This window comes from Pavona decussata, unplaced genomic scaffold, assembly GCF_977016875.1.
Source record: "Pavona decussata unplaced genomic scaffold, jaPavDecu1.1 SCAFFOLD_102, whole genome shotgun sequence".
In the NCBI taxonomy this organism is placed as follows: Eukaryota; Metazoa; Cnidaria; class Anthozoa; order Scleractinia; family Agariciidae; genus Pavona; species Pavona decussata.
The window spans coordinates 3,572,607-3,598,238 of record NW_028145517.1 but is presented as its reverse complement, the minus strand read 5'-3'; the positions used below and the strand labels follow the sequence as shown (position 1 = coordinate 3,598,238).

The window sequence follows — 25,632 nt, the reverse complement described above, 5'->3', positions numbered from 1 at the left end:
GAGTTGTCCTCGCTACCCCCGCGTTCAACTTTCCGACCGCGCACGTAAATAACCAGCTGGTCTGCCCGATGCTAGCTGGGAATTTTAATTTGGATCATTTGTTTCCCATTATTTGACTGACGTGCCTGTAAACTAGCTAAATGTATTTCCGCTGACTACAAACAAAGCATTTCCTTTTTTCGTTTACATGTTAACTGGACTACGTCCGCGCTAAGAAGTTTAAGCATTTTTTTGAAAGCAAAATAAACGGCGCCCTTTTAATATGCATTATGTTAACTCTAAAAGCTACCGATTTGATTGATGACGGGTTTTGGAAAGAAATTTATTATGATATGATTTATAAGGGGCTAGACACACGCCTATCAGCTGTAGACTAAACACCGCCCAGTTTCTAGAATATAAACTTAATTGTTCGGAGCATTTAGAAAAAACCCTCGCCGTAAAGTTACGCGGTGATTTAGCACTGATTCTTCCATTACTGGTATGTATGCCTTTGAATTAATTGGCACAGGCCCTTAAAGTACGTTTTTCTAGAAGGTTTTTAGCATTTTATACGAGAAAAATGTTACTCCGAGACTTAAATAAGTCGAGGCTTAGCTAAGCCACGAGCTTACCGTATATATAAATGCTTCGAGAAATGACAATTTAGGTCAAAGCCTGACTTCTTCAAACAGCACATCTTGTGTACTTCGCGGCTTAGGCTAAACTTAAGCCGCGGCTTATACAATTTCTCTCGTATAATTCTTTAGTAATCAAGCGGCTGGTTATGTTGGTTGGACTACCAACCAGACTCTCAATAATGCGGTTGAATCACGTTCCTCATTTTCAGTTACGATCTCACTTTGTAGTAAACACGACCTTCCGCTATAATCTTACATGCAAGCTAACTCCAGGGTGACTCTAATATCACTTTCAAGTTAAACTCGGCGCTACGCGCCTCGTGGATTTAGGCCCGGCTTTTAAAAGCGAGCAGTGTCCCTGCCATTTAGCACGACATGCTCTGTTGCCAACGATTCATGATCATTTATTAAATAGCCTCAAGAATTTGGTTTGAATTATTGAGAAAACCTAGCTTTTTCTTGTTGGTTTGTCACCTAAAACTTAACTCAAACGCATGTCAAAATTAGTTCCTTTTGCTTTTGCAGGGACGAAAAATTTCGCGAAAAAAAAGGCCAGCTCGGATTTTAGTCGGAGAGCTAAGAACAGCTCGAAAATCCAGGAGATAAGGATACATTCTTTAAAATTTTCCGCTGGTTAAAAAATTCACCTGAAGAATCCGAACGACTGATCAAACTATATTAGCGTACACAAAGATCTCTTTTAAAACTCTTGCTGTTCACGTTATTCTAACTTCCCAGCCTGGGTTGTTTGTTCAAAAAGTCATGAAAATCAATATTCATATTAATTAATATTCACACTAATAATTATCGTTATAATGTGTATATTTGACTCTACACGGCAAAAATTCGACGTTTGAATCGGTGGTGCACTTCTATCCGGTAATGCAAACCTATCTCGAGCACCTTGGGGACATCCAAGCTGTTAGCTTTCGATATTTGGATGATCCAAACTTCTGGCACATCACACTTAAGTTAATTAAATTTACTGCGCCGGAAACCTTAAACGCTGTACTGTCAGTTTTAAAATAACAGGTGTATTGTTCTAAGTTTTTGTATTTAAGTTTTTAGATTAAAATAAAGATGCCTTGACTTGACCCTTCAGTCGCTTTCGCTGCACCTTATTCGATAGCCGATCCAGTGGTCGAACTTCAGCCTTGCCGATCGAACTCAACTAAATTGAGTTAAATCGGCACGGCGACATTTGAGGGAGAAAACTATTTGCTTATGTGTCCAGTGCTTTGACAGTTCAGAACCAGCTTTGTTTTTCAGCCAATCAAATTCACAGGATTACACAAAGCGACGTGCTCGGTTAAGAGGATATTTTATTGTTGCATTAGGAATGATAAAAAATAAACAGATCAACCGTTCCTACTTAACAAAACCTTAACCTGGATTTTGAAATTTTCTGAGTTTTAGACGGATACAGACAGTGAGGTGAGTGGTTCACAGCTATTTGTGATAAGCTATTAGCTTCCCCCGTAAAGGTCTCACTGCCGGAATCTTTGGTTCTGAAGTTGTGAGGCTATCAACGGCCCCGTTTAACTCAAATATTATATTAAAGTTAGATTCAGTCATGTTATAACACAAGACAGTCAACAAACACTGAATACAACTCTTCAAGTCTTAAAGTATCTTTGCGTATACTTTCACTGCTGTCCAAACTATTAGTAATTTTATATTTTTAGGTTCAGTTCGATTTATGATCACATCTCCCCTCTTCTCTAATCTTGCCGTAATCTTTTCACGGGTCGATCGCTGGGGAACGATCTGCGTGGTGAATTATAACTGATCATGAAGACTTTCTAAGATACTATATTACGGGACGTTTATTTATCCGGCACAGAACACGGTGTTAATTTTACTTTTTGATCGACAAAGTACGTTCCCTTGTTTTGGATGTTCTCATTGATAAAGTGGCTCTCAATCTCCCATGACTACGGCCTAGCGCAAGAAACCATTCACGGGTTTATTGACTAATCGTTGCAATTTTACCTTACCATTGTATAAACTCGCACTTATATATTAAGGTCTTGGTTGGTAGAACCTATAAGATCCACGATTCGTCGCTGGGCATTCATATGGATATGAAGAACTTTCTGGTGCTGTTTAAATGATTTTTTTTTTGTTTGTGCTTCACCTCCCGTAGTTTGTCCTCCGAAATTAGACTAATGACAGCAACATTTTCACCTACATGTTAATTTTCGCGCCGATTGGGACTACTTTTTGAAAAAGTTCACAGCTTTTAATCTTGCTGGCTTAAGAGCGCCCGTCCGTAAAAATCAAACATATCGCGGCAAGGGTGGAAAATTCAATTTCTTTCATATTTTAATGCTAGATAGGCTAGGTTATAACTAAAATTACTGTGTAGTTTTTTCGGTGAAATGTCCTTTTATTTCAAAGAAAAATGCAAATAACGAAAATCCGTTAAAATCGCCATTTCATGAATTGAGACGCCAATTTATTACACGGGTTTGAGAGCTTCGCCTGCAAAAAAAAATCATTCTACGACCTTTAAAACACCCAAATATTTTTTTACAATCTCTAAATATCTGTTGGAATGATTTTGGGAAACATTGCGTTGTTCTGCGGATACAAAATAATTTAATTTAATTTAATTTAATTTCGAAGGCATACAATTCACTGTAGTAAAAGTACTTCGTGAATAAAACTAATTTTCACCATGTAGACTGTAAGCGCCGACATTTTTCGTCATTCTAGCGTGGCAACGATCAGATGTAGTATTTTCGTTCACTGTAAACCAAGCAATACTTCACAAATGACTTCGAAGACCGTCGAAGAAGATGCAGTATTGATAAAATGCGCCGAAAGTTGACCAAAGATTTGTATTCGGCCACTGAATACGTTAACAGTTTTTCGCTTTTTTTTGTTTTTGTTTTTTTAAACGAAACTGTCACCGTTTCTTCCCTCCGCCCCTATGCAGATGATACAACTCAATATACGGCGGATTATAGCCCAGTTGTTCTTCAACATTTATTAAACCAAGACATGGAAAAACTATCTTCCTGGTTTGCCTCTAACTACCTACAGGCTAACGAGGACAAGACCCAAGCGATGATCCTTGGGAACTCATCCTATTGATATGACCTGGAGTTTGCCGGCGCTCCCGTTGATGTTAACAACCATTTAAAGATCCTAGGAATATGTTTAGATAACAAATTATCTTTTAAAGAACATATAAGTATCATGCTGAAGAAAGTATATTCTAAGATAGGCGCATTTCGCCGCCTTAAGCGCTTAGTACCGGCAAATACTATGTTGCTTCTTTATAAGAGCTTTGTATTATCACATTTTGAATACTGCAACTCTTTACTTATGGGTACAGGTAAAACACTTAACAAGAAAGTGGAAGATGCGAGCTATTATGGTCTACGAAGTATAATGAACATGGGGAAAAGTACTGATTATGAATCAATTCTTAGGATGGCAGACATGAATACATTGGAACATAGACGCATAGAACAATCTTTGATGATATTTTTTAAATGCTTCAAAGAGAATGGTCCAGGCTATGTAGCCAATTTATTCAAGCCCCGAGTTACACCATATAATCTTAGAAGCAATGGTCCAAATGTTGTACAAACTTCATACAATAGTATATTCCTTCATCGCTCATATGCGTACATGATCTCACACATCTGGAACCAGTTGCCATCTGCTGTAAAAAACGCACCTAATGCATCATCCTTTCGGAGACTTCTAACTAAGTTAAATTTTATCGGCTGTCAATGCAGCAATTGCCTTTGAGCCGATTTATTTTTATTTATTTATTTTTATAGATAGATGTTATTTTTTGATTTAATTAGTAGCTATTGACGATATTAGCTTTCTGTTATATTGTCAAACACTTTTATCATGAGCCTGTGGCTCGGGGGACTGGGAGACCACCCCTTGTGTATTTGACATTAAATAAATTATCTTATCTTATCTTATCTTATCTTATCTTATCTTATCTTATCTTATCTTATGCTATCTTATCTTATCTTATCTGTGTACATCGGACGTTAAACAGAGCTCAAACCAGGGCGGAACATCTGTCCGCCCTGCTCAAACTTTATGCGACTAGCGACCAGAAAATCGCGCTAAAATGGCCTTTGGACCTGTCTTTTACAGCATATTATAAGGTTAGAACATTTCAAAATGTTTTTCTATGTGCTTATTTTAATTTAACATGGGTTAAGACATGTGCACGGACTAACATTTATGTCTGACTCCAATCTCGTACCGAGAGTCCTCAGGCTCTTTGGCCAGTGGTTAGTCGCCAGGAGAGACTCTGGGGACATCGAATTTTATCACCGCAGGATTTCTGCGGTAAAACAATGGAAACCGTTACGGAACAGCCAATCAAAAAATTTGATTTTTTTCGATGTCCCCAAATTTTCCCCTGGCGCCCACCCGGTGACCAAAAAGCCTGAGGACTCTGGGTACGAGATTGGTCTGACCCACAACCTCAATGTTTACCGCGGAGGGTCAAATATTTGCATTTTTTACGGACTTTGTAAAGCCCAAACGAACCTACAGACCATCCCCTTAACATTCAACCATCAGAAGCTTAATCGATTTGAAGGTTTCGCACATGGTGAAAATTAGTTTTATTCACAAAGTACTTTTACTACATGTGAATTGTATGCATTCAAAATTAAATTTTTTCGTATATGAATGAATGAATGAATTCTTATATACCGCACATATCACCAAGTCTCATGGCGGTTTACATTTCTATGGGGTGAGATCGGACATCAGCATGTATACACAGAACAACGCAATTATTTCCCAAAATCGTTCCAACAGATATTTAGAGATTGTAAAAAAAGGTTTGAATGTTTTAAAGGCCGTTGAATTTTTGCACGCGAGGCTCTCAAACCCGTGTAATAAATGATTCAGTTATTTATAAAGTCCGAGATCGATAAGGAATCATTCTGGGGTTTTCTTTTATAAATATAGATATACATAAAGAGAAGAGTGTAATTTAGTTTTCTCTTTAAGTCATCGGTCGTTATGAAGAGGCCAAATAAAACCTGTTCAGTTGTGAGTGTGAAGGAGGAATTATTAGTTGCCTTGAACCATTGGCCGAATTCACACTAGAGACGAGTAACCCGTCTTGGACGGGTTTCGTCTGAGATGAGTTTTTCGTCTTAGTGTGAAATCGGGTCGGGACGGGTTTTAGACGAGATTTACCCGTCCACCACCACTTATCCGTCTGAGTCGACGAGTTTCCTGACTAGACGGGAAACTCGTCAAAATGCATCACGAATTCACACTTAGACGGATTTCCAGGTCGAGTTTTAGGAGAAAATGCGCCGATTAGACTGGAACTAGAGCGAAAGCAGAGCCCTTTGGGAAAACAAAATCGTGCCGAAGAAGAAGGTGAAGCGTTCTAAAACGTAGAAAAACAAACCCTGGACTGACTGACAAACAGACAAAAATCTTTGCCGCTGTGTTGTCATCAACTGAAAGCCAAGATAAGCCTTTCGCTCTCGTTCTGGAAACAATGGCCCTCAAGTTGTGATTTTCAAGAAAGATATACTTCGACGCCAGTGAACATTTAAATTGGAAATGATTGCTTCGTTTCTTTGAACCCAAGAGACAGTTTGAAATATAAGCCTGCATAATTTGGAAATACTAGAAACAGCCAGTTTCTGCTGGCTAGGTAACCACGCACATCTCGCACCAGTACCTCGGCGTCTTAAGAGCGCCTGTCCGTAAAAATCAAACATATCGCGGCAAGGGTGGAAAATTCGATTTCTTTCATATTTTGATGTCAGATAGGCTAGGATATAACTAAAATCACTGGACAGTTTTTTCGGTGAAATATCCTTTTATTTCAAAGAAAAATGCAAATAACGAAAATCCGTTAAAATCGTCATTTGAGGCGCTAAATTATTACACGGGTTTGAGAGCCTCGCGTGCGAGAACAAATCATTTTACCGCTTTTAAAACACTAAAATCTTTTTTTACAATCTTTAAATATCCGTTTGGAATGATTTTGGGAAATGTTGCGTCGTTCTGTGCATGCGAAATAATTTAATTTCGAAGGCATACAATTCACTGCAGTAAAAGTACTTCGTGAATAAAATTAATTTTCACCATGTGCGAAACCTTCAAATCGATTAAACTTCTGGTGGTTGAATGTTAGAAGGATGGTCTATACATTCCTGTAAAAATTTCCTTGGGCAAATGATGAAGAGCGACGTGAGAGCTTTTCAAAGTCCGTACAAAATGCAAATATTTGACCCCTTGCGGTAAACTTTGAAGTCGCGGGTCAGACAATTGTTAGTCCGTGTTCATGTCTTGACCCATATTATGTTAAAGTAAGCAAGGAGGAAAACATTTCGAAATGTTCTAACCTTATAATATGCTTAAAGACAGGTCCAAATGCCATTTTAGCACGATTCTCTGGTCGTTCGTCGCATAAGTTTGAGCCGGCTGTTTGTATTAAACGTCCGATGTACACCAAGCAAACTGGTCGAATACAAATCTTTGATCAACTTTCGGCGCATTACATCAAGACTGCATCTTTTTCAATGGCTAAGTCGTTTGTGAAGTATTGCTTGGTTTACAGTGCACGAAAATATAACATCTGATCGCTGCTAGAATGACAAAAAATGTCGGCTCTTTCAGGATGTTCAGTCTATCTCGCATTGCAGGGAGCCGTTTGTTCGTCACGCAATACCACTCATGGCCACTTTAGGGGGGTGGAGGAGGGTGAAAAATGCGAAAATGCTTGATTACTGAACAGGTATACCCAAGGCAACAACAACAATTAAGATAGTGATACCTTTAGTTACGTTCTTTTTCCTTGCTAAAATCCAGATAATTTATTCATTCACGAATTCGTTTGTGCGCGCGGGCTGGCTTGTTAGGACAAGCCACACAAGACAAACGTTTCAATGTTAAGATGGTTTTGGCCATCTACATTCAGTTGACTTTGCGAGACAGGAATTCGATGCTTTGTCTGCTTTCTCCCTGAGGCACGTGGTGTGGCAACGCGTGATTCGGGGAGCGGGCAGGTTCAAAGTACGAAACTTGATAGGACATGGGTTTTGTTGCATTTTATTTGAGCTGGCTCTGTCGCTGGTCTCATATAGAACTGCTACACCGTGCTGACGAGTTCCAATAAGAACGAAACAGCTGTCCACGGTTGCAGCCCTGTTTTGTCGGTTTCTGTCGGGTTGTTGTCTCGCAAAGTCAACTCTTTCACGTAGTATCAGCCTTGCAGTTTGTGTTACAGTTTATTTTTGGCTGATTAGGTCTCTTGTAGATCCTACGTCAACTGACAGCATTATCGTTCGCGGTCCTTTGCAGTTTTCACGTCTACTTGTTAGGACCGTTCGGGGGGGGGGGGGGGGAGGGAGGGTGAGTGGATACTACATTTTACGAAAAATAGTATTAGAACTTACCGATGGAGATAATTACATCCTTAAGCTAGTTCTTTCAATTTTTTAATACATTAGATCCTAGTATGAAACCAAAAAAGCGAAGAGATAGGTCTTTTTTTTTCTTCACGCACATGACCCCGAATAGCGCATTTCCCGTATAAATAGTTGATAAATAGCAATGAAAGAACGCGCCCCTGCGAAAAACATTGCCATCCGTTTGTTTTCCTGAGTTAGTGGAATCCTAGGAGGACATTGAATCACCCATTTTTTCATTCTTCCGTAAATAAGTCTGGGTCTGCTGTGGCTTCGGCTGTTCATTCATCTGCGTGTTACTTCGTTAGGTGTGTTGTTTTTCAAATACTATTAAATTTATGGTCTAAATTAAACAATATTCAATTTGAAGATCTTTCTAAATTTGAAAATAAAATCGCTAAAAGATTTCAGTCGAATTTATGGCTATGGCTATGCATATGGCCATTCGGCGGGAGAAAGAATCGCCAAATAGTTACTAAGTAAACAAATTCTGGTCGTGCTAGTTACTTGGCGCCGTTTGTATGCTTAGAGGGGGGCACAAGTGAATTTTTTTGAAGTCAAGTTTGTTACACTGAAAATGGAGGGTTGTAGTTCTTTTAAGGCCCTTGTTGGTGGTACAACACTACGACTACGCGGTACAAGCCACCAAACATGTCTGGATACTACCTGAAGGAAATTATGGTGTTACGTAACACGCGTGGGCCACAACATCATCCGTCCCGAGAGCACCCTCCTGTCAGAAGCCCCACCCCACGCCAGCACCACATAAAAACCGGTTATTATTATCAACTGAAGGATTGTTATATCTAACACTGTCTAAGAATAGTGCTAGCCTGCAACCAGTGATAAATTAATATTGGAGCTTACCAAAGATGAAGCAAGCAAGGAAAGACGAAATTCGTTAAATAAATCGTTTTTTGTTTTTTTTGAATTTTGCAGTTTTGTGTTTCAGAACCTAGAGTATGTATTAGTTCCAGGACTAGTACCGAGTGCAGCCTTCAAGCATTTTTTTGTCCTCGCCCATGCCCATGACATAGTATGACAAACAGATGCCTGCAATGAGGGATATTTTTGGTTTCATACTAGGATCTACTGTATTAAAAAATTGAAAGAACTAGCTTAAGGATGTAATTATCTCCATCGGTAAGTACTGATACTATTTTCGTAAAATGTAGTATCCACTCACCCTCCCTCCCCCCCCCCCCCCCTGAACGCTCCTAACAAGCCAGCCCGCGCGCACAAACGAATTCGTGAATGAATAAATTATCTGGATTTTAGCAAGGAAAAAGAACGTAACTAAAGGTATCACTATCTTAATTGTTGTTGTTGCCTTGGGTATACCTGTTCAGTAATCAAGCATTTTCGCATTTTTCACCCTCCTCCACCCCCCTAAAGTGGCCATGAGTGGTATTGCGTGACGAACAAACGGCTCCCTGCAATGCGAGATAGACTGAACATCCTGAAAGAGCCGACATTTTTTGTCATTCTAGCAGCGATCAGATGTTATATTTTCGTGCACTGTAAACCAAGCAATACTTCACAAACGACTTAGCCATTGAAAAAGATGCAGTCTTGATGTAATGCGCCGAAAGTTGATCAAAGATTTGTATTCGACCAGTTTGCTTGGTGTACATCAGACGTTTAGTACAAACAGCCGGCTCAAACTTATGCGACAATCGTGCTAAAATGGCATTTGCATACCTGCCAACCCCTGGAGTACAAAAATCTGGAGACGTATAGAAATCTTTGCATTGTAAGAATGTCATTTTCGACAATGTCTGAATACTCTCCAAAAATCACCCGAAGGTTCCCAACCATGTATTTCCCTACCATGTATTGTGCAATTTGATTGGTTGATTTCTGACCAATTAGGATACTGTACTCGTTAAATACATATCAATTTGATTGCTCTTTTAATGTTTTCCGATTGAGAATAGCTCAAATAAGAACAATAAATCCACTTCTTGTTTTATTTTCCTATTCGACAATTCAAAAATAATGAAATTAATGAAAAAAAAATTGGAAAAGGCCACGGTAGGTATTTCCTGGGAGATTTGATGAAAAACTTGGAGACTCCCGGGAAAACCGGGAGAGTTGGCAGGTCTGCATTTGCACCTGTCTTTAAGCATATTATAAGGTTAGAACATTTCGAAATGTTTTCCTCCTTGCTTACTTTAACATAATATGGGTCAAGACATGAACACGGACTAAAAGTTATGTCTGACCCGCGACTTCAAAGTTTACCGCAAGGGGTCAAATATTTGCATTTTGTACGGACTTTGAAAAGCTCTCACGTCGCTCTTCATCATTTGCCCAAGGACATTTTTACAGGAATGTATAGACTATCCTTCTAACATTCAACCACCAGAAGTTTAATCGATTTGAAGGTTTCGCACATGGTGAAAATTAATTTTATTCACGAAGTACTTTTACTGCAGTGAATTGTATGCCTTCGAAATTAAATTATTTCGCATGCACAGAACGACGCAACATTTCCCAAAATCATTCCAAACGGATATTTAAAGATTGTAAAAAAAGATTTTAGTGTTTTAAAAGCGGTAAAATGATTTGTTCTCGCACGCGAGGCTCTCAAACCCGTGTAATAATTTAGCGCCTCAAATGACGATTTTAACGGATTTTCGTTATTTGCATTTTTCTTTGAAATAAAAGGATATTTCACCGAAAAAACTATACAGTGATTTTAGTTATATCCTAGCCTATCTGACGTTAAAATATGAAAGAAATCGAATTTTCCACCCTTACCACGAAATTTAGAATTTGTCTGATTTTTACAGACAGGCGCTCTTAACCCGTCCTAAAAACTCGTCCTAATGTGAATTCTTGTCGGTAAGTCAGATAACTTTTTCATCGCGAATTCCCACCAGGACGGGAAACTCGTTAGACCGGTTACCCGTCTGACGAGTTTCCCGTTCTCTAATGTGAATAACACCTTCTGAAAAAAAGACAGTAAAATGACAGTTAATTAAGGTATGATATATAGAACCGGTTTCTCCGTACTATATACCATCTCCAGCTTCTTTGATCTTAAATTTAAAATGTTCTTTTTTTAGTTATAAAGATCCTATGAATTACCTTAAAATGAACTGATTATCGCAGTTTATTTTCTTGAATAGATACTTATTGTAAGTGGAATTTTCTCCGGCACCCGGGTACGTTGAAGAGTTTGAGTGGCAAAATGTATACATTTTTTTTAATGTTGGGGCCGAAAACTTACCTGAAAGTTTTCAAAGTAGTAGAAATAATATGAACATTGCATTCTGTACAAATGACTATTAAAATAATTACATTAGAGCTGCATGGAGCATAATCGAAAATAAAAATAAGAATTCACGTTTCTAAGTGCCAAAAGAAAGAAAACAAAATTCCAAACGGTCAGAAACCGCCGTGTTGTCTTTTACAATAGAAAGGTATTGGATCAAAAGGGAAATGCATATTTTCAAGCAATGAATTGAATTTCTGAGACTTACGAAAAAATCGTCTGAATTTACTTTCGTACCTTTTATTACTTACAGTATTATGTACTTTGTATACAAGGCTTTATAGTGTCGCTAGGACAATTAATTTAGAAGGAACAGAACTCGGAGACCGTCGCTATTGAAACCTAACGGACGTCGCTTCAAGACCATTTTCAGTTCGCTGTTTTGCTCCCAGATCTTGTAACTGTACTTGTGCTGTACGCGTATATTCACGCTAGCATGCATTCTTTACTTCCAAAAATACAAAGGATCGATTCTGTTGAGAATATCACGTGGTCTGTTAAGGGCAATTAGCATATAGAGCGATTAAGGGTTTTTGTTAATTGGCAAGTCACGTTGTTTCATAGGAGACACCACAAATAGCGGCTGCCGGAGCACTGTGAAGCTCTTCCCTGTTTTCCGTAAGACTTGAGGTAGGGTGATAAATGTTCCTTAGTATTTCCCCTACTTCAGTTAGTGTTTGTACAGTGCAAGAAAAAGATAAGATATTTCGCATCCGGATTCCAACAAATTCATCACTTTATAAAGTCAGGAATCCCGGGAATTGGCATCTAGAATCCAACCAGTATAACATGAAATTAAATGTACTTTAATTTAATTCGTGGAATACAGTAATTTATCGATCTTCCTCACTGTAATAGGAAATTGACAAAAAACGATTTCAACTAACGTTTTAAAAATTCCCGACATATCTGGTTGTTTAATACTATCTATTTAACAACAAAATAGCAGCAACTTTAAATTCTTCTATCGTATCAGGCGGCCGGCGATGACGGTTGGACTTGAGTCATGATTTGGATTCATTCGCCAGAAGATTTGGCTGATACACTGAGCTAGAAAAATTTGAAGACCGGCTAAACTGAGGGAATTTGAATGTCTCTTTCCCCTGCAAAAGTCAGAACATTATTTTCAAGTTGGGCCGGATTTGAACCATGAGTCATGCGACTTTTCTTTGTTTGTTGGCGCGTTCCGATCCAAGACTTTGTGATCATGCACTAATGTAACGTGATAAAGTGAAACGTTTATTGAACTTAAATGCTTGGTTCTCGTTCGGTGAGATGTAGAACTTTAGTGATACAAAATGTCAGCAGGGTTAAATGATCTTAAATTTAATAAGGCTGCATGGTGACGCGTCGCTTTTTTGCATACTTATTCTTTAGCAATTCCATAGAAGTAGTAAAACTTTTAAAGTTCTTTGTCCCTCTTTAAAGGGACAGTGCCGCCTGTTTTTTGTGCCACTTTGAATGGCAAAATAATGGATCAGTTTGTTAAGAGGGAACTTTTCACCGTTCATTGTTAACAATATCCCTTCTTGTGCATAAGTTGAAACTAGTATTAATTAACTTTGGCGGCGGATGACTAGGATGGAAATGATGGCAACTTGAATAGGTTAGCCAATTTTTTCAAGTTCTTCTTGTGTACTGTAGAGAAGTCGCTAAAAACTGATCATGGCCGGTTGTTCTTCCTCGTTGAAATCCCTTAATATTTTCTTCCCGGTGTTCTAGCAGCAATTTCATGTTGGAAAAAAGGTTCTTTGTCAACTATTTGAACAATTTTGACCAAACTACAACAAAGTCGTCGGGATGGAGTCCCTTCAAGACGGCTTTAGCAGCGTTTTTAAAACGACGACAAGACAGAGATGATTTTTCCCATTACTTGAAATTTCTTGGAACTTAACATGGCAGCGCAACTAGGCCGTGCGATGAATTATATAACTCTCTCTCGTTGTTTAGATGGCGGCATATCAATTGACAATCAGACGTAGAAGTCACCACTCACCTGGGAAACGTAAGCTTTTGGCTGGGTATTTGTTGAAAGTCAGGGGAAAGTATCTTATTTCTCTGAGAGTAATTTTACACAAGCGAAACTTTACTGATCTGTTCCAAAACATCCAACCAAAACCAGAAAGTAAAGTAATTACGTAAATTTATTAATACTCGGTTAAATTTAAAACTAGAAGCTTGTGGGGCCGTGTAATTAAACAAATAGTTTAAACAGACTAGAAACTCTTTAAAAATCCCAACTGGCAGGGAGGCTTACTGGTTGGCTATTTACAAAGCGTGGCCGAGGATTTGAACAGGGGCGACTAGCCCGAATCAAATCCAAGCTGGTGGTCAGAGTTCGCGCCTCTAACAACTCGACCACGTCGCCCACCAGAGTTAACGTTCATCTCCATAAATTACGGTGGGACGTTTTTAGTTGGGAAATAAGACAATTTAAGGAGGATATTACAACCAGAAGTTTACTTTTGAGTCAGAAACAAAGTATTTTTGCCGAATTGGTTGATGGTAAGCGATAATTAATTTTTATCTCGGGAAAAATATCTACTATAAGGCCCATTTAAACGGTCTCAACATTTGCTTCAATATGCGTTGAATTCTTTGTTAAACCAAATGTCGGGGGCGTTCGAACCGGTCGTTCAACATTGTTGAAAGTGTACAAAATGTCGAAAGTTTGTTGAAAGCGAGTTCAATTGCCAGGAATTGCCGAATTTATTATACGAGAAAACATCATTTTACGATCACTCGATAGATCGCGTTCTTGACCGTAACTTTTAAGTACAAGTCAGGCGGAAGAGTATATGTACACTGTCGAGTGTTTTAATTTGCCGATTAAATTTATACGTATAAATACAATGCTTTTGAGCCAGTAACACTCCCGACATCAAACATACAAAATAAATACAACTGTGAATCTTTTCACTGCTTGTATTTTTATGGCTTATAGCATGTAACAGCTCTAAAATTATAATTGGACAGTTATCCACTACTAGACAGCAATTCGATGCATTTCCATTGTACACGTTTCGCTATTTATCAAGAACTGTTTTGGAACTGAATATTTAAAACTACTTAAGCTCGTTATTTTGATACTAAAAGGGCCTAGTATTTTTATTACCTAGTAACGGAGTGGGCGAGTTAGGCGGCTTTCCGTGATCACAAACTGAATTATTCAGAATATCTTTTCTGAATGTAATTTGTACTAAGAGTCCCTTATTTCTCCAAGGGGCGTGAAGAAATTGCCTCCTTGCTAAGGGGAGGAGACGGCTGACAGTTCAATCAGACTACGCTTCCGTCCGTGCGTCGCGTTTCCTCACGCGCGGGAAGCAATTTTCGCGCGCGCTCGCGCGTGGCTCGCTCGCTCCACTATCCCTAAGAAAATAGCGGACTGCTCTAGGTGTAATTCAGCGATAACTTCCTGTGAAAGTGACGGATGGGGGTATATCGGTTTCCCTCTTCCGAAATGTTTAAATGCATTCCTATAATCAGAAAGCAATTGAATGATTGTCCAAATTTGTGTTTCTATTTGGCTGAAGCTGAGAAACGATTTTATGGCTTTCGAACGCCTGAAAAGTACTCGACATGATTTGTGTCGATGGCGTTTGCATCATGTCATATTGTTGGCAACGAAATTGACGAAATTTGCAATTTTATCATCATACTTGTTAAACATGGCGACTTTGAGCCTAAATTACCTTTTTAATATTTGAGCAAACGCCCTGAAACTACATAACTTTTTCGGAAATTTATCTGGGAAGATTTTGATGTGTGTATTTAGGCAAGTGACAACAAGTGATTAAAAACAGCGGATAGTTCGTAACCCCCATCTCTATTTAGCGTTTAAGATTCCAAGGTCAAGAATGAGCATTCACAGTCTCTTTAGTTAATTAAGAAGCGTGTGACTTCTTTTAAACGTCTCTTCAATTAAGGGTTGTTGCCGGTGCCTTTTTCTTTCACCACTAAACCACTTGCAAGCAACACAGAACCACAGGTGGTAAAACAGGTCGGAAAGCCATTGATGTGATTAAAGACATTCTAATGGACCAATCTATGGCAATAATTCATAATCGTTCTACACTTAATACAAGAAGACGGTGGGAGGTCTACAAACTCCCTGAAGGCAATTCGCGAAAATGTGTGTCCTTCAAGAACTCTTTTAAAAAAATTGCAAATGAGGGAATACAGTAAGCTGCCCCTTTTTAGAGTATTTCGATTTTCTACTGTTTGTCAACCATTTCTAATGATCTTCAAATCCCTTACACGGTTACTTGAGAGCGTTAATGGTGTGGAGTATCTTGGCGCGCTTTTCCCTCTTCTTGGCGGGCTATCATGTAAGTAAACGTTTTTCTGAGTTTGGTTAGCCTTGAGTCAACAATTGGGAACTTCATGAAACATGGGTGTTTTATACCGTAAACTGAAGGTTAGGAAATGATAAGAACACAAGATACATGTAATTTAAGTATTAGGTTCTGTTTTCATTTAGGACTATACAAGTAAAACCATGTATTCATATGGGAATAGTTATTGATAATTTTTTTGAATGCTAGCAATCCTTTGCAATACTGTATCGCCCTCTTGAAGTATCCTATTTTTATGATTGTTGACTAAAAAAAGCGTTTCTTCAACGTCTTTATTGCACCTTGGCGACAGAGCAAGTTGCCTTGGAGCTGTTATCAACGACATACGCACTACATACATACGTTTCTGAAACCGTACCTTGATTTCATTGTTTTGATAATTGCCGATATTGTTACAGTTACTAACGAGAGGTTGTAAATCTTAATACCATCAACGGACATTCAACAAACGAAGAGAAATACGCTTTCACCGTATTTTTGAAAGCCAAGGCGAACACTATATAAAGTGGTGTACAACGGTGAATGAGATAGCTTTTAAAAACATCTGTTCACGTTTTAAGATAAGCGAAAATTTTCACCAGCAACCTCTTTTTGTCTCTAGGAAGACGCATCAACCTCTGCTGAGTTACTTATTTATGAATCAACCTGACAAAATGCGGGAACCTGTATCTCGAGGGGTGGGGAGGGAGGCTGTTCAGATTTTCTGCTATAAGAGCTCTATTTAAGGCCCTTTCTGTTTGAGCAGCATCAAAAGGGAAGAGTTTCGAGCCTTCTTGGTTTGAAACAAGCTACAACTGTAAATATTGACTATTGTGGTATTTTTCATCTGATATAAAATACGTTTCGACCACTGATCTGAAACTTGATTTCATGAAGGTAGATTATTGTCGTTTTGGATTAAGAAAGCAGGGATGATTGCAGTGGAACTCCGTCTTAGGATAATCTCGTTAGACCTTCAAATCCTAATATAGATGCGCTATTCTTATTACTTTACTGTTCTCCAAATATTTCTCACATTACTAGTTGGGAGAATTTATCTAAATATAAGGAAATCATCAAGAAATGTAATCCCAATTTGATCTAGCTGGTGATTATTCAATCCCGTTCAACTTGTACAGTTTTAACGAATTACGATCCAGGTACAATGATCAGCAACGGAGTTCAATTCTATAAAGAGAAAGAGAAATTCACCGTTGGTGCGCACGTTCAATCCTTAAATTTTAAATTTGGTTACTTCACGTCGTTCTTTTGCAGAGGACGTCAAAGAAATGTACCAATTGTTTGACGCGCGAGTAAAGCCATTGTCTAGCTCACTAAACCTTTTGTTTTTTGATGTTCTGGGGCCCGTTTTTCGAAAGTCCCGGTAAGTTATCGGGCCCGATAGGTATATTTTTAAACGTTTTTTCGCCGATTACGCAGTGATTAGAGACACGATACTTGGCAAATGTTTTCATAGAATTATAAGGTTTTCAAATTTAGTATTCAAAGCTAACAAAAATGGGATTCTGCTAAGAAACATTTATCACCAAAGACATTTATCGGGTCCGATAAGTTACCGGGACGTTCGAGAAACGGGGCCCTGGTTGTCGTCGCCGTCCTATTATTGTAAGGTCCCTATGACTGCGAGAATACGATGACCCCGTTAATTCCTCCATGTTTTTCATGTGCCATTGTTGTACTTTCTAATGAAGTTACACTGGATTATCAGTAGCATATGCAATAGGACTAGGATCTCGAATTATACTAACTATGGGCAATGCATCCCCACCTAAAATTTCAAGGTTACCTCCGGGAACCTGTTATGGTCCAGAATTGCACCCAGAAGGCTTAACAACACCCGTGGTTGCTTCCACTAACTAGCTTACAAAAGACCTGACTTTCAATTCTTTATAATTTCACAGTGTCAATAAACTGAGAGAAATTCAGAAAGGAAGTCCTTCGCGGAATGAGCAAAACAGGTGTAGCGTTTTCCGGCGGCGGAGTTCGGTCAGCGGCTCTCTGCTCTGGTGTCCTGCGCAGACTGTTGCAAAGAAAGATCGTCCCAGACTACCTCAGCTGCGTGTCCGGGGGTGGTTACACAGGCACGGCTTATTTGGACTGGAAGTACCGCAACGAGCAAAAGGACGATCCTATATGGCACAAAGAATTCTTTGATCACATGCGTAGGAAGATTGGCGTTCTGTGCAACTGGCAAAATCCTCTGCAGGGCTGTTTTGATACCTTGGTTCTTTTGAGTCTTAATATTTTTGTCGCGATCATTCTTCCGTGTTTCAATTGGTTTGGTTTCGCTTTTCCAACAGCTTTCATCGTCGATTATTTCTTCGGTGATTTACTACGAGACCCGTTCACCTGCCCGGATGTGAAAACTCACAATTTCACTGCATCTGAAGTCGCTGAAAATCCTGAAGTGTCTGAGCTTTTCAACATGACAGAACAGGTTGAATGTGTCCCCGAATTAGGCCCAGATATGTATTTTACTTTCATGCTCTTTGCCTTTCTTTTCATTTTGTTCCTTCTCTTTTATATCATCAAAAGAGTCGCTGGGCCTTCTCTTAAGCCATTTGCCGTTGTTGTGTTCAACCTGACGGGTTTTACCTTCGCCATGGTGTTTTTTCCATGGTTTATAGAGGAGTACATCGTTATCACTCCAATGTGGCTTAATGCCCTGATACTTGTTCTGAGTGTTTTCTTGTGGCTTGGCATTCCCCCCTTGAGAGAAAAAGCGTCACTCATTATCATTGTCTATCTGTATGCTTACGCTGTTAAGTGGAGGGTTTACAAAACACCTGTTCTTTACGTGGAGTACAATGAAGAGAGATTTACTATTTTGATGTGGATTTCTGGAATCTTAATCTGGCTCAATCCTTTTCTTGGTGGGTTTCAAAGAAATGCCATTCATACTTACAACAGGTAATCATAGCGAATAACTTAATAATGATAACGATGTTGATGATGATAATAATGATAATTACGATAACAATAATGGCTATAGAGTGATAATGATAATAAGTTTTGTAGGTTTTTACGTTTTGTACTGGTCATCCAGGCGTTTTATCACCACCACCACCACCACCACCACCACCACCACCATCATCATCATCATCATAACGTGCAACTTATGTAGTATTTTTCTTTTTTACACAAAATGATTGAAAAGGATTTAATATATCATGGTAGTAAGTAAATAAAAGCATAAAATCATTTATCAGTGAAGTTACAATAACAATCATAAAACACGGCAAAATCTATGCAAAGTCGAAAAAAAATTATAAAATAGATATAAATGGCTTCGAGACGGTTTTCAAAGCTAAAGGCTGGTTTCCATATGATCGCGGATCGCAGATCGCAGATCGCAGATCGCAATAAGTTCTGCGATCGTCTGCGATCATATGGAAACCAGCCTATAGATAGAACATGGTTCTATCTTCTGCGATCGTCTGCGATCGTGATCGCAGGATCGCAGACGATCGCAGAAGTAGTTTCCATATGATCGCAGACGATCGCAGACCTTATTGCGATCTGCGATCTGCGATCCGCGATCATATGGAAACCAGCCTTAACTGAAACAAGTGCGTTCAGAGGAACAAAAAACGAACAAACAAACAACAGATTTAATATCATACAGACAAATATACAAGCAAATATTACGGCAAGGTCATGGTTAATTGCGTTATCCGCCTCCGTCTTCAGCATGCTCAGAAACAAAACATGCTTGCCTTTGACAAATCTTTCCATCACATTCAACTCGATCCAATAAGTAACAATTATCCTGCGAAATCGCGCGGAATATCACCAGATACTTATCCAACAAGGCCGTAGACCGAGTTGGCTAAAATCAGGGGATATTCCGCAAGATTGAGCAGAATAATTGATTTTTATTCAACACCTTGATATCAAATTATAGTTTTATTGCAGAAAAGCTGTAGACGACTTTTGTTTTGCAATTTTTCCTCTACATTCAAAATTACGTATATCGCAGGATATCTGTTCACTAGGGACGACGAATATTCAGTGCACCATGACCATATTTGGGCAGTGTTACAATGTATTGAATAAGAATTACCAATATCGGGGTGCATGGTTCTTGTAGGTGGCGTCTTCAGAAAGCATTTTACTCACCCGAGAGCACTGGGGTGACTGGCTGCTCAGGAATCACGTGCCAAGACATGTTTCCCGTGTGCAATTGCTGGGAGCCAACTGCTGAGAACTTGAATCGACCCTTGACCTTGGAGGATCTTGTAGGTATAGCACCAGAATACATCTGCAACGTGACAGTTCACGAATGGCGAATGAAACCTTCACTGAGGTAAACATTTTGTTTCACTCGATGAATAGATGTTCATGTTTGTGCATTTACACTGCAAGTGTTCTTTGACAGAACTGATATTCAAATGTGCTTTGTAACTGTGTAGGGGACTTCAGTAAGACTTTTTGTGGGTGCAAATTGCTGTTCTGTGCCTCTTAGTCAAAGAGGGTACAAGAATTAGATGCCGCCTTTACTTAAACAAGGCCAGGCCAACGACAGCTGGGACTACATCCTATACTCAGTCTTTGCGAAGAGAGCTGTGGGATTTTTAGCCTCACTTACTGGTATGACAAACCAAACAAGGTGTAGGAAATAAGGCCATCATGTCCATGCCAATTAGTACGAGAGCAACAGGGCTGAGACAACGTTTTTCATGCAGAGCTAGCATCATCTTACCAGTTGTTTTAAGACTTCAGGGAACTGGCCATAACAAGTTTGTTCGAAGAGGACCCACCTTGTATGGGGTAGGGGGTTTATCGAGGACACCACCTATCTCATGAACATTACCGACAAAATTTTATTAGCTTTAAAATTTGAGTTGACACAGAAATATTTATCTAGCAAGAGGCAGCATTGCTGGATAAACAAGAAAGTGAGGTTTGAATCTCGGTGTCATTATTTACTGCTGGATAGAGGGGTGGCTGTGCAATAAAGACACCATCTTTTGAGGTTGAAGAAGGAAGGTGCAGGCAGAGAGCACCATCTATTTTGCGATTTGGTCAGGGGCACCCAACGACAGTTTTCTCTCAGATCCTTTGAAACGCTATTTTAGGCTATCTGGAGTGGCTTTAAAGCTCTATAGGTTCATTTTAGGCAGCGCTATAATATTGTTATCTGTTCGGTCATTCTAGGGGAACTTGAGTCTTTTCGAAATTACTAGGTCATCGTTTGTCCCTTTCCCGAAAACCTTAGGTCTTATTCCCTTTCCGAAAATCTTAGCTGACCTTTTTTCGGTACCCGAAACGACATTTTTGTCAATCCGAAAACACCAGGCCTTAAATTTCCCATATCACGAAAGTTCTAGGTGAAAATTCCCTTTAGAAAATTGTAGGGAATTAACGGCCTTCCGAACAGATACTTTACCGTAACGATCCATTGGGTGCCCCTGTTTGGTGGGTCCTGTTTGAGTATAGCAGTTTGGACTACTTCGCTTAGTTAGTGGTTTGGGGCCCATACCTCGAAAGGCTCGATGACTTAACGTGCGTGAAAACTATTTTGGGTGCACAATGTTTCCGTACTTACTCTTTACTGATTTTGAAAGCTAAATTCAGTTTTTGAGTGTCTGCCCCCAAAATTGGATGCAATCGATTAAAAAAAACAAATTTGAGAAAAATATTTACCGTGCTCGACAAGTTCCCTTAGCTTTCGAGAAACTGACCACTGGGCCCGTTAAGTTTCTCGAAAGTCCCGGACTAATAAGGTAAAGTGAACGTAGCAGATATATTCTTGTATTTCGTCTTTCAACAGAGAGCCTTCATTTGCCCTTTTTACGATGGCACCCTCAGGAATTGAACGAATTGACAACGTACGCGGCGAAAGGCAGTTTGAAAACCGCCTTCATCCGAGAGACGTCAAGTTGTCGGAAGCAATGGCAACCTCAGCCGCTGTTGTATCTTTCCACATGGGTGAATATGAAAGTAGTATCGATCCAGTGCAAAGCTTGCAGATCATGCTGGGATTGGGGATGGGAAAGTCCATAGTTGCTGAGCCTCAACGATGTCCCAAACTCCCTTCCATGGTATTGTCATTGCATTATTTTTTTAATAACTTTATTGGACTAGACCACAAAAACTACAAAGTTTATATGTTTAGAGGGGAGCAGGGATGGCGCAGTTTTGAGAGCACTTATCTCGCACCAATGTGGGCTGGGTTCGATTCCCGGACTCGGCGTCATATGTGGGTTGAGTTTGTTGTTGGTTCCCGTCCCTGTTCCGAGGGTTTTTCTCCGGGTACTCCGGTTTTCCTCCCTCTACAAAAACCAACATTTCAAATTCCAATTCGAACTGGAAACAGTGGAGAGAAGAGCCACTCCGTGGATTCCACTGACATTCCCATTTTTTAAAATTTTATTACTTACCCAAACGGACGGGTAATCGGAAGGTCAAAACTCAACAGTGTCTTCTCAATTCACTCCAATTTTAGCCTTCCCAACAGATATATTCACAGAAATTAAGCATCGGGTGCCCATGACCAAGCTCTGTTTTTTCATTTTAGATTGTCTCTATTCTCATTCAAGTGATGTTGGTGGTGCCCGTTGTTCTCTTTCCAATGATTCCATTGCTGGGAGGTAGCGACGTCTGGAACCAGAGAGCTGTGATTTTCTTTCTAGTGTTTGCTGGCGTGCTGACGTTCATCGCTGTGCTACCAACGGGAGGAGAAAATCCTGGATGTTGGCAAAATTTTGTCAGGTATTCATCCTGCAATCCAGTTGCTCTTCAACTTCATTTATTGGAATAAACGTTTCGCCACGTCAGCAAATACAAAAACCCACAAAACGTGTCGCCATAGTGATGATAGTGGTCATGAACATCATAATGATCACCATAGTTACCATTGCTCTTCATCACTCCTGTTATTACCCCAGTCACCTGCGTGGAAGTTATTTACACATCCCTTGCATTTTAGTGTTATGCCAGGCAGTAGGTATTACCCGAGTAGGTCAATGCAAACGTGTACAGGTTGAAAAACAGAACAGTGTGCGAACTGAGAGAGTGTGAAGTACAAGGCTACTGCTAGAGCTATTCCAGTTACTAATGCTGCATTAAACATTATTTTTAAAGGTGGTGTATTGTCCATATATACCACGTCAGATTCATCCGGGAAGTCTTGGAAGTAGTTAACGTCGGTTCCACTCCTCCTCCAATTCTGCACTTGAGCGATGGCGGCCATGCTGAGAACCTTGGCGTTTTGCCTCTGTTGAAACGGAGACTCCAGAAAGTGGTAGTCGTCGATGGAGGCGCAGTGGACGAAGAAGGTCCAGCAAAAGATCTTCTCATTGCAATGAAAAAAGCGAGAGAAATTCTGCGCTGTTCATTCACTGGGTTAGACGGGCAAGACGTTTACGAAGATATCAGAGTAAAGCTAATCGATAGGCCACCGAGCAAGCAACCGAGAAGTTATCGATTCAAAGTGGAGTACTTCGATTTCACAGACGACGGCGAGCGAGAAAAGGTTGGAGAAGGAGAAATACTCTACATTCTCCCACGTCACCCCGGGCAAGGTCTCCCCGGAGAGCAAAAGAAATGGGACGAGATGACAGATGAGGTCCAGATTGATATCGAGCCTGGCCTATGGGGTACTGGTCCCGAGGTTGATCCCAAAGAAGTGGATCGTTTGACGTTCTGCTGTTGCGAGTGCTGCCATTGTTATCCGGTGCACGTTTTATCACAGTCGTGCTGTGGTGTGTTCCCTAATCATGCTACTGCCAATCAGTTCTACACACCCGCCATGTTTAGTGCATATCATCGTGAAGGTTACCGGGCCTGCATGGAGTCCAGCGCCGCTGAGTTTCTTGTGGGAACTGATTAGAGCTCTGAATAAAATCCGACTCTCAGAAGAAACACGGAACTGAACTCAACTAGTTTAGAGGGACATGGTCTAACCATACTCTGTTTGAAATGAAGTTTAATTTAATCTATCAGCTTCATGTAGTATACAGTCATATTATTTTTCTATGGGTACTATGTGTTCTAGTAAATTAGATCATTCTGATTGGGATGAGAAGACAGGTAACATTCGGAGGGTTTCCAAGGAAGGGGGTGGGGGGGAGGGGGAAGGGGGCACTGACAAAATTTTGAAGAGGTGTTCTACTAGGGTCCTGGAGGCCTGCAGCGACTCAGACAAAATATAATGAAGTGTTGAGAGTGATGCTGTTCGTTCATTAATGTCGATGAAGACCACAGCTTCAATTGTTGCACAAGTGTGATCGGAGATGACTGATGAGTTCAATTTGGACACGGAACTCTCTGCCACAGGTCTTTCCTTTTGGGCGTGACTGAGCCAAAGTGCTGGCCTCTCTGGCTTTCTTGCTGCGCGCTTGTTTCCGGCTGCAGCTCTGCGTCGCTGCTTGGCAAGCTCTAACAAGTATCGTCAAGCTGCGCCAGGAAGACCGGCGCAAATTCAGGCTGCATCTGGGTGGTTTGAAGACATTGTCGGACTATAGAGTTTCAGAATAGGAGTAAAGACTATATGCTACTTATTTGACGCACTTTCTAAGAATTGGCAACAACATCTGGTAGCATTTTCTGTTATCATCAGTTGTGACGTTTCACAACGACTTGATTTAATAACCATAAGATGGGCATAGCACTCAAGTGAAAAATGTCTACCCCCTGGGGGAGTCTCCGGCTAAAACGTGAACTTCATCAAAGATGTAGACCAGGAAAGTCAAGAATGAGGCCTCACCCAATGGCCAGTAGCATATTATCATGTAGGGGGTACGTGGTATTAGCCCTTATCGGGGTTGGGCAGCCTGAATTTCACCAGCCATTTCCTCTGGAGAATGAAAGATTACTCGAATATGTTCATTGTGTCAAAATACTTAGGCAACAAATGACAAAAGCTAAGTTGAAAAATGTTATTTTTCGGTATGAACTATACCACCATCAGACTCAGAATATGCATACAAGGAAGGTCTGAAATAGTGTGTTAAAGACAATTAGAAAGCGAGACAAAAAGTATACTCATAAGAAAAGGCAAAGTTCTCTGCTGAATTTCAATCCATTGTCGAGAGTGGGTGTTAGATGTTTGATGTAGTTTAGTGGGCCTCTTCGTATAGGACAAGATTTCAATTGTGGTCGCAGTCTAAAATTGTAGTGTTGTTGCGGACTAGTTGTGTGAAATATTCTTTGTTACAAGAAAGAGCAGGTGGAGCATTGTCAGTATTTAAAGTATCCGGTAATTACAAAAATTAGGAGCGAAAATTAAATGTTCACAAGCGTGTAATTGTTTGTATATTGCACTTTCTGGCTGTTTCCTCTTCCGGGAAGTAGCCATAACGCAGGGCAGGTTGCTGAAATTCAGTAGTTTTTGTTTTCTCAGCACAGGGATTTCAACTTGCAGATACTTTGACATAGATCTTTTTCTGAACGTTTCATGCATAGCCTTCGAGTAGAGGTATACCCACACGAGTGCGTTAAAACAAGAACGTTTCTCGTCGGGTGGGTGGGTGGGTAGGGATTTTCAAACCAATCATATGTATAATGCGAATCAATGACACAAAGGAGAATCTATAAGTCTAAACTAAAGTAACCAAAATTGATCCAGTTTGAAATTCATCAGTAATTCAGATTCCTTAGATTATATTGCAAGCTCGCTGAAAAAAAAAATCGATCCATTAAATGTCAAACTCTCGACTGAACACGTTAGGGCCAAATAGAGTAAGATGCAAATACTCTAAAACGCAACAAACAGAATCAATATTAAACACCGATCCAAACCATTCACGACGAAGAAAATCGAACATTCTTTTTGCTCTGATGAGACGCGAATTGAACTTTCGAGGCACCAGTGATCGCAGTTTGTTACTTTCTTACGCTGAAGACACTTCTGTGATATCCTGTCATCGAACGAAGGTAGGATTTTAGTCTTGTTTTGATTTTATACGATTGCCGGTCAGCATGGTGTTACAGTCTATTTTAAT

The 25,632-nt window shown here is 39.9% G+C and overlaps 1 protein-coding gene across 5 annotated transcripts; it reads left to right on the top strand.

The window, feature by feature from the left end:
• Positions 1–347: 347 nt before the first annotated feature.
• LOC146471690 (uncharacterized) lies at positions 348–24,935 on the top strand. Of its 5 annotated transcripts, none has more exons than XM_085120206.1 (6): positions 348–481; positions 17,587–18,595; positions 19,776–19,991; positions 21,459–21,729; positions 22,206–22,399; positions 22,772–24,935. In XM_085120206.1, the coding sequence occupies exons 2-6, from the start codon at positions 17,631–17,633 to the stop codon at positions 23,517–23,519; spliced, it is 2,394 nt and encodes a 797-aa protein (XP_084976332.1). In that variant the 5' UTR covers positions 348–481; positions 17,587–17,630; the 3' UTR covers positions 23,520–24,935. The 5 variants fall into 5 exon arrangements, with proteins under 5 accessions (XP_084976332.1, XP_084976333.1, XP_084976334.1 ...); XM_085120207.1 differs by lacking the exon at positions 348–481 and adding an exon at positions 1,911–2,054; XM_085120208.1 differs by lacking the exon at positions 348–481 and adding an exon at positions 11,931–11,960.
• Positions 24,936–25,632: the final 697 nt, after the last annotated feature.